This window comes from Triticum aestivum, chromosome 1A (assembly GCF_018294505.1).
Source record: "Triticum aestivum cultivar Chinese Spring chromosome 1A, IWGSC CS RefSeq v2.1, whole genome shotgun sequence".
In the NCBI taxonomy this organism is placed as follows: Eukaryota; Viridiplantae; Streptophyta; class Magnoliopsida; order Poales; family Poaceae; genus Triticum; species Triticum aestivum.
The window spans coordinates 340373036-340382730 of NC_057794.1; the positions used below are offsets into that span (position 1 = coordinate 340373036).

Genomic DNA, 9695 nt, shown 5'->3' on the forward strand with positions numbered 1-9695 from the left:
AACATGGGATCTAGTTTCGAAGATCTCGTCGCTACGAATCTTTTAAGTGAAAACAATTTTTTAATCAGAGCGACTGTTTGTGCTATAAAACATTTTGAATTTTCGCATTGGGAAGAATCTTTGATGATATCATCATTTTTATTTTTTTGCATGTATATGATTAGCAACTCTAATTAACTGCTAGTGGAGTGGACAAAAATAAGATGAAAATGCATGCACAAGCTAGAACGACGGAGCGGGACGAACGGGAGGATCGATCGAAGGTCGTCCGGATCTGTTGCTAACCACCAGTTAGCACAGTCCATAAGACAAATGAAGTGCCTGTTTTCAAGGCCAGACGTTCGAGATGCCCTAACCCCCCGAGCTAACATCTGAACATGTCTGTGTACCTACATAGTGTTTTGTTTTATTCGACATGGTATACTTACATACTGTAGTTGCGACACCTAGTAACCTACAGAAGCAGATCCGTGACCAGGCCGGCCACCAGCTCGTCGATGAGCAAGCCAGCCACCACCACGCCGATCTGACGCTCCTCTTCCACCTCTCCGAGCCGTGCTGACCACCGTCGGCTCCGGTCCATCTCCGCAACAAGGCGCTCCCGGCCGCACAACACCTCCTTGAGACCCCACCGAGCCCCAGTGCCTTCGATCCAGTCCTCGGCCAGCCTCGCCGCGGCTTCGAAGTTTTTCAACGTGCCGTTCTTTCGCGTCTCGGCGAAGAAGTCGAGTAGGAGCCGCTCGGAGGCGCAGACCGCCGACACGGTGCCAACCAGGAGGTTGTGCTCGTCGGGGTCTTGGCATACGCCGACGCTCCGGCGACCCTCGGGACATGACAGCGCCGTTGCTGCGCAGAAATACTCCGGCTGCTGTACCGGGACGCTGCCGAGGCCGTCGGAGTCCGAGGCGGCGGCGAAGGTTTCGTCGAGGTCGACGGCTCCGACCTCCCCGACGCTCCCGAACCGTCGTCTGATCTTGTAGTGCATCTGTATATTTCTCCCTGCACAACGACAAAGGAATAGTAAGAGTTAGAACTAAGCAGTGACACTCAATGTCCTTGGTTCCATCAACGATAACCGTAAGCGCCAACCCATGGTCAAGCGAACCGGAAACAGTTCCAAGCCTTTTCCCCGACCGTCACCGGCTGTGTGGCCCCGTGCAGGATCTCTACTCGATCCGGGCATTTTGCTTTCTCCGGCACGATGGCCGCATGAGCAGTAGCGGTAGACTAGCCGCGAAGCGCGGCTTTTCTGGAACGCCCGTAACGTGTCGGATCCCGCATTTAGAAATCCATTTTTGTTGGACATTTACAACAAATCTTACTCTGGTGAAGCTGCGCAAGGCTGTCGCTGAAGGAGGTCGAGCACGCGGCAGCGCCGCCGACCCTCCCTTCCTCCTCTTCCACGGCGTCGTCCTCGTAGTCGTCGTCGAACGGGAAGTCCATGACCGCCACTGGGCTGAGCTGCTCCTTGTCGTCCGCCTCCTTGGATCCGCTGTCCATCGCCTGCAACATCGCACTCCAGTTAGCATGCGTAACCACCGTCGATTAAAGTTGTCGCGCGCGCCCACGGCGAAGGCCGCGGCCGACGTCGGCGCAGGCCACAGGAGGGCCGGTTTACGGCTCACGGGAGCAGCCGGCTCCGGCTAGCCCGGCCGTTCTGCGCCGGTGGCGATCTTGACCCTTTCCCAACAGACAAACGCAGATGAAACAAACCAATTACTAGTAGTAGTAATCTACGTACTACACGCAGAGCAGAGAAAAGTCTCGTCGACCATAAACTAGCAGAGCAGATGCAGAACGCGCGGCGCGTTGCCGATAAACCATTATAGTAGTAGTATATTTAATTTGGCCATTGAAGCACGCATGGGAGTACTTGCTTGCATGTGGGCAGTGGCACATGCGGCGGTTGCGCACGAGGACATGGGCGGGGGTACGAGTAGTACGTGGTTGGTAGAGACGCATACACACGCGTGCGTGCAGCTAAATAATGCATCGCGGATAGGGCAGTGGGTGCGTGCCATCACTCGGTCGGTCGGAGCCGAAAGGCCCGATGGAGGCTACGGCGGCTAGCCACCTTGCTCGACGGAAGCGACAACACTGGGCTCGATCAATCGCTTCCCGACAAGCCGCACTAACTAGGCGCCTCGCCTCGGCCTAAACACATTTATGCTCGATCGGCGGCAACCACTGCCTCCCGGTGACCACCGGAGCTACCCCCATGTAGCCACGCACTGCACTGCACTGCAGCACGTCTCGCATGCAGCGGGAGTGAACAGGAACAACAGGCCGGAGCCGGACAGAGAGCTCTAGACACAGGCCTGTAGCAATTTGTACGTGCCGTTTCATGCAATTTTCACCAAGCTAGCGTAGCGGCAGTACGTTCAAATCCTTTTCCCGGAACCAACCTAATGGTAGTACTTATGGCCGAGGCTGATGCGGATTTCAGAGGCTATACTACTCGCTGAAAGAAACCTAACCGGTGAAAGATGTTTTGTCTTGAGAAAGGGACGCTGCCACCAGTACCACACCGGTTTTGCTACCAAAAGCTAGGCAATCGCAACTCCAAGGCACGCACAAATCTCATCGCAGCGACCATTTGCAAAGCAGTGCGTACATAGTTTTACTCATCAAATGTACTACGTACTTACGGTAATAATGACAAATAAAGAAGTGTAGTACTACGTTATGTACCACGATCCGCTTCTAAACTAAAGAATGCAGTCTGTGAAATGTCAAACATCCGAGGCCGTAAATCTAGGTGGCTAGGGTATAACAGTGGACTACTACTAGTACTACGTCAGTTCCTTTCCGTCGACGAGTATCGTCACGGTCGGGTCGGAGAAGCTACACGACTTTACTCTACGTACGTAGTAGTACTCTGTACAAATAGTGCGGTAGCACTGCCCAGGACCACGTACCGCTGCTGCCTACGGTATCAATGTCGTACCCTCGTAGCTTCCATTGGATGCTCGTACACATGCATGCACGAATCCAAGCGTAGCAATTAATGGCGGATACGGCCAACGTGCCTGCCTTGGTTCGCCAAATGAATTACTCCACTACGTGTACGTGGGGCTCCCGTTTCATGGCAATCCAGAGCTTACGGAGTACTCCTACGTGAATAATGCAACGGACCAAATTAAAGCCGGTGGGGCGACGAGGCCGGCGCTCCTAACTGAATTAACGACCGCCATTAATCCTAGTTACTGCAAGAAAATGAAGGTGATTAGGACGGTACCTCCTCCTTATCTTCTTCTCTCGTGCAGGCGGTGCTGGTGGCGGCGCCGGCGTGCAGGCTCTCCGTCGAGCTTGCAGAGAAGTCCGACTCGGATTTCCTCTCGGTCGACGACCCCGACTCCGACGACTCCGAGTCGGAGCTGCTGCTGCTGCTGACGGCGGGCACCGTTGCCGCCTTCTCCTCCTCCTCCTCCTCCCGGCGCCGCCAGCTGAAGCCGTCCCTGAGCCGGCGCGAGAGGGTCCTGATCGAGAGCAAGGGGTGGCGCAGGGAGGGCGATCGCCCGAGCCCGCGAGGCGCCTCGGCCGGCTCGTGGAGGGCGTTGTGGCGCGCCCGCAGCGGCGCCGCTGCCGGGACGCAGAGGTGGCGCGGGTAGCAGCGGAAGCCGGCGGCGCTGCACGAGTCGCAGTCCAGCTCCAGGAGATCCTTGAGCCTCAGCGGCCTACCCTCGACGCCGGCCACCGCCATTGCCGCGCCACTCGCTCCTCTCCGCGAGCTGACCACCGAGCAGAGTGAAGCGAGAGCAGAGCACAAAAGGCCACTGTGCTAGCTAGCTGGCCGTGTGTCCACTGTGCTCAGCCAGCGGCTGTTAAGTACCCCGCTGATCCGTACTTGCCTGGCCCCGTGCGCGCGCCCGGCTTGCGCGGTAGCTTCGGGCGTTCGTGCAGGCTGTGCACGAAAAGGAAAACGCTTGTTTTTATGCGGGGGTTGCGATGCGAGAGCAGGTGGCCGAGGAGGCGATGGAGAAGAGAAGACGGAACTGCGTGCAGCCGCTCGTGGGCGTGGGTTTAAGTAGAAGACGCACGGCGCGGGTCGGGTTCAGGTCAGAGACCGCTGTGGAGGCTTTGGTTACATGGCTCCAAGGGAAACTGACGTGCATTGGTGATTGTACTAATCACACTCGCACACCCACCAGGGACGGCTACGAGGCTAGTAGGAATTATGGCTTTGGTCCATGGCTAGCTAGCTACATGGGCGTACGTTGGTACGTGAAGCTGAGCGATCTGTGGCCGATCATCCACTTCTATAATTGGGGGTGGCTGCCCCGTGTCTTGTACTCGACGGCAACGGTGTGTAGCCAACAGAGCCCAACGAGTTCATGCACGGTTGATACATTCAGTCGTCCTGAGTTCGTTCGCAGGCTGAGGATTCCGGATCAGCGGTGATTTCAGCCCCGAAAAGCCGGCGACGTCTAAGGTTCTACGTGCAGAAATATCACTAGGCATGAGCGCAGAAGAGAGAAGAAAAACAGTATAGGCATTTGTCTGTTAGCCTGCCAGAGCCGGTCGATAGGTGTGTCTGTCATCTTAATGATGATAGTAGCTCGGCGTTTTTACGGCCGAGACCAGCAGGGAAGCTTCGGCGCGGTTTCCACGGCCGCTCTGGCGAATCGAATCACCGTCGATGGGCTCTCGAATCTCGATACCTCCCCAGTCAGTCCCCAGACAGGCCTCTTGTACGGGGTCAAGTAGGGTTGACCTGTACGCGTGGAGGATGGAATATATACTGCCTCGACTCTTTTAGTATAGCGAGATTCGCGCTCCAGCTGTGGTGCTCTTGGCCGGCCTGCTCGACGCTGCCAGTGCCACGGGGACGGGGGGACAGCGCTCCACGCCTGTCTCCTCCGTGGTTTCCTCCGACTGGGCAACATCTCCGGCCGTCACAATCTTTACCCGACGAGGCGAGTTCACGGCCCTAACGCCAACTCCACCGCGCGACTCTAAATGGACATCTGAATTAGCCGGATTTTGTTTTTTTGGAGCGCCGATGGTTTTGGCCGTGTCCGGCTTTGTCAGATAAGTTGTGCGTGCGCCCACCGCGAGGCCGCACCCTAAATCGTGTCCGGATGAACGTGAGTAAAAAAAATATAAAAACTAGAATGAAATAACTAAAAAAGTAAATAAACGCATTTAAAAAAAACATAAAACATATATAGGGGTCGGCCACAAAACGGCCCAGTTTCCACGGCCACTTAAAAGGCCCAGTTTCATAATTAACATATAAAAACAAAAAAAAATGCCTCCCGCGCACTCCTGCCGCGCCCGTCGGTGCCGTGGCCGTCGCCGTCTTCACTGGCCGCCGGTGTCGTCGTCATCGCTGACGAGGTCGATGTAGGCCGGCGGCGTCCACAGATGGGCCGGCGGTGCGTCTTAGACGGGGGCGGGCTGGACGGCCGAAGGTGCCTGCACCACCTCCTCACGTGGTGACGCCTCCCGCTCCGATGACCGCGGCGGAGTGGGGCACCAGTTCATGCCCACGCCCGCGGCCATCTCCGGAGCAGTGCAGGACCTGCCCCACCCCTGGCCCAGCAGCTGCTGGAACGCGGCCGGCGGGTCCTCCTTCATGGCCTCCTCCGTGACGGCCGCCATCTGCAGCTCCGGAAAGGCGACGTCCCCGACGGCAGAGAGGGCCATGGTCTCCTCCAGGCCGTCCCACTGTCGCTCGTCGTGCGTGTTCATGGAGTCGTCCATGACAAGCTGCAGGAGACGGGCCTCCTCCTCCGCTGTCATGCGAGAAGGGGGAGGTGGCGACGAAGACGGGGAAGGGGACGGCGTGGGCGTGACGCCGCGCACCCGTCTACGCCAGCGCTCCTGGGGAGCAGGCGCTGCGCGCTCCTGTCGTGGCCGCCGCGGCCCCGTCGAGGTGCCGGCGAAGAACAACGCGCGCCTGGTGTCGTGCTCGTCACGAAATCAGGTGTCCCAGAGCCCGGAGTCGGGGGCGTACCTGGGGTCGTAGAAGAGGTCGTCGGGAAGGAGGCGACGGCGGCGCTCGATCTCCTTGTCGCGCGCACGGCCGCTCGTTGGGACCGGCGGGATCGGGACCCGGTCGGCGAAGAGATGCCAGTTATTGAGGAGATGGACGTTGCTCCAGGGGAGCGGCGTCCTCGTCTCCCAATAACGGCGGCACACCGACGCGCGGATGTAATGTCGGTCGCGCTCGCCGGCGGACGTGGGCGCGATGGAGAAGGCGGGCGGCGCGGAGGCCCGGCGTGGTGGCGATGGCGACGCAGGCTCGTGGCGGCGTCCCGACGAGGAACCAGCCTCGCGGTCGTGCTTGCCTTTGCAGCCGTAGTTCCAGAGGTCCATGGCTGCGGACGGCCGGCCGGCGAGATGTTGGCTAGGGTTTCGGACTGGGGTTGTCGGGTTTCGAGAAGGCCGCGGGATGGCGTGGGGCAGCGTAGACGACGACTCGTCCATGCTTCCCACTTAAAGAAGGACGGCGACCGTTCGACGTGCGGATGACAGGTGGGGCCGCCCGCTCGTGTGCATTGATGTTGGCGGGCGGGAGGTAGGTGGTCGCCCCGTCACGCGGCAAGACGCGGACGAGCGACGCGTCCGTTTGGTGTCCGCGGCGATCCAAATCCGACGCAAAGATGCGCTTGAAATGGGTCGGCCCGGACACAGAACGGACAAGATGAGTCCGGGCCGTTCCGCGCTGGGCCGTCTTCTTTGTCCGTTTTATTCTAAACGAACGAGGCCGGACAGGATAGGATTGCGCGATGGAGTTGGGCTAACCGGGAGTATGCCTACTCTGGATGCCAGCCGTTTCAGTTTCGGAAACTCGAACCGGATCGGCGGGCACCGAACGATCGATCAGTGAGCCCGTGCTTTGGCTCGCATGAGCATGGGCAACAGCGCCGGCGCAGAGCCATGCATGCCTGCCTGCCTGCGTGTCGCCACTACCCCTTGCCTGCTCCACGACAGACGCACGGCTCGGCGATGTGACTGTACGGCAGCAGTACAAGTGACCTTGCAGGCAGTACGGGAAATTTTCATTTCAACGGCTTTTGGGAGCTTAACTAGCCGTCCGTCCGTGCGATCTGTGAAACAGTGGTACCTGTAATATTGCGAGATCAGCGTCGTGACTGCGTACAGCTGTAGCAAGTTAAATTACATGTGCGGGTGTGCGGGTGTGCTCAGTGTATATTCAGCTTCGCCGCGGCTTCGGGTGGTTTTGGACAGGGCGACGAGGCCCTTGGATCGATGTCATCTAGTGCAGCTGTAAGTCACCGCGTTGGTAATAGAATCTGGAGTAGGCATAGGTATGCTCTTCTTCCTGGGGCTCTTGTTTAGATTAGCGTTGTACCCTGCCCACGATGATGCGGTGATTACAATAACGTTGATTTGGTGAAAGATGCCTCTTCTTCTCCCACTCAACTTGGTTGGGCAACGCATGGTCAAAATCTCGAAGCGAAAAAACGGATTTAGGGTCAGTTTGGTTGCCTTCCTCGTGATTTCGTGCCTGGCCACAAGTGTGCCTGAAACCTGCCTGAGACATGTTTGGATAATGTCCTGAGCGTTTAACACAATGCCTAGCCTAAAAAAGTTGTCGTGGTCATTAGCCTGGGCAAATACATGCATCACCATTAGCTTGGTGCCAGGCGAACGATTCCGAATGCCTGGTGCGTGCCTGATTACATATTAGTGTTAAAATATTCTGCCGGTACAATGGGCTCCACAACCGTACATACTTTTGACCTTATAAAATATTCCCTAATGCTTTTTCAGGTCAGGGTATCATCCAAACGTCCTCCTCTCAGGCCAGCCTGCCCAGGCATAGAACACATATGCTCTCAGGCCTGTTTCAGGCACTGACTTTTTTCAAGCACGGTGGCCAGGACACAAACCAAACAAGCTCTTACTTCCGGCCACTGGAACTTTTTATTTCTACCCAAGCTTAAATTCATCATTTTTACTTGTATCTGTAATAACAGTCCATGCGTCGCAAGGGGATATGAATATGGAAGCGTTGAACTCATCTAGCCGAGACATAACTATGTCTCATTCACCTCACATCGTCAATGTGTTGATCGTGTATTTGTACCGCATTTTGTCTCTTCTTTTGTTTTGTCTGTTTCCTTTTCTTTTTGTGCATTATTATGGTGTATGATAAAATCGGATCAGCTTATCTCCAAGAGATCCTAAATAGTGCTTCATGCGCCCCCAAGCACACTGGCACACACGCGACACCAGGTAACACCATGGCCCAACACCGCAGTGCTCGCACAAGCTCACTCACTCGCCTGCTTTTTTTCATTCATTCTTTTTTTTCCTTGGTTTCCTCTTATGCTGATGTACTACTGTCCACAAAAAATAGGCTGCCGGTTTTTCAATAAAGAAATACTCACATATTATTAAAAATTACAAATTCAAGAAATTTTTACAAAACTGAATTTTTTATAGATTTGAAAAAAATGTTCACAGATTTTTAAAAAAATCCTGAATTTTAGTACAGTTGAAATTTTTGTTTTTTTCATTAAATTTAGAAAAGATCAAGAATTTTATTTTCCCCCAATTTGAAAAGAAAAGATGACAAATTTGAAAAAAGTTAAAAAGGTTGAAAAATTTCACGAATTTGAAAAAAGTTCATGAATTTAGCAAAAATATGATGAATTTGAAAAAATCACAAATTTCTAAAAAGTTCATGATTTTTTTAAAAATGTGCACAAATTTTAGAAAAAGGTTCATGAGTTTGAAAAAATCACATATTTTAAAAAATAATTCATGAAATTTGAAAAATATCACAACATTGAGACCCAAAAGTTCACATATTTCAGTTAAGAAGTTCACAAATTTGAAAAAAGTTTGCAAATTTAAGAAATATTGTTCACGAATTTCAAAAGAGAAAATTCATGAAATTTACAATTGAAAAAGGAAAAGTAAAAGAAAAAGCCCGGCCTAAAACCATAGAGAAAAAAAAAAGAAAAACAGCGAGAAAGAGAAACCAAAAGAACAAAACTATTGCTACTATGCTAAATGGGCCGGCCCATTCTGATCGGGGAGCGGGGTGCGCCGCTTACTGAATACACTCTATTTGATCTCCCTGCACGTACGTTATGTCTTGTAGGCTTGTCCTATGGTTGGATGTTTAGAAGAACAGCGGTATCTCCAGTCTACCAAGGTTCAAGTCCTAGACTTGACATTGACACCCGCATTATTCCTTGATTTATTTCAGGCTTCCGACGATGTTTGTTTAGTGGGAGGAAATATTCCCATCGACTAAGAGGCGTGTGACAACTATGTAAAATTTCAAAATGGTAGACGGGCTCATTCTCTTAAAGATGCTCATAGGGATAGGATATGCGTGTATTATTAGGGTGTGTGTATATTCGTGTATGTGAGTAATTTTGATTATACAATGTTAAAAAAAGACTTGTCCTGACTTGGCCCGCTGGAACGTATAGGATTGGGTCGGCTCCAGTACCCCACCGTACAAGCAAAAACCAGGGCATAATGACCCTCCCGTTTCTTTCCTTTTCCAATTTTTTATTTAATTTGTTTCTTTTTGGAAAACTAAAGTAGAAAACGATAAAAAAATGAACATAAAATGCAAGGCGACCCAGTTGCAGTCTTGTTGTACCCCTTCAAGTTGCACTGCCTGAGTGGCAGCTGGTGCGGTGCTAGGTAGATGAGCACCCTTTCAGCTGGTTGTGTTCTAATTGATAGCACACATGCATATA

At 53.4% G+C, this 9695-nt stretch overlaps 1 protein-coding gene across 1 annotated transcript; it reads right to left on the minus strand.

The window, feature by feature from the left end:
- Positions 1-233: 233 nt before the first annotated feature.
- On the minus strand, positions 234-4004 carry LOC123049527 (uncharacterized). Its single transcript, XM_044472434.1, has 3 exons — positions 3239-4004; positions 1323-1503; positions 234-999 (listed from the first exon to the last, which is right to left on the minus strand). Exons 1-3 carry the CDS (start codon positions 3701-3703, stop codon positions 455-457), a joined length of 1191 nt encoding a protein of 396 aa, XP_044328369.1. The 5' UTR covers positions 3704-4004; the 3' UTR covers positions 234-454.
- Between the last annotated feature and the right edge of the window lie 5691 nt (positions 4005-9695).

Coding starts and splice junctions, on each gene's coding strand:
- LOC123049527 (XM_044472434.1), bottom strand. CDS start 3,703: ATGGCGGTGGCCGGCGTCGAGGGTAGGCCGCTGAGGCTCAAGGATCTC. Junction 1,504..3,238: donor GAGAAGAAGATAAGGAGGAG/GTACCGTCCTAA, acceptor GCGATGTTGCAG/GCGATGGACAGCGGATCCAA. Junction 1,000..1,322: donor CCTTGCGCAGCTTCACCAGA/GTAAGATTTGTT, acceptor GTCGTTGTGCAG/GGAGAAATATACAGATGCAC.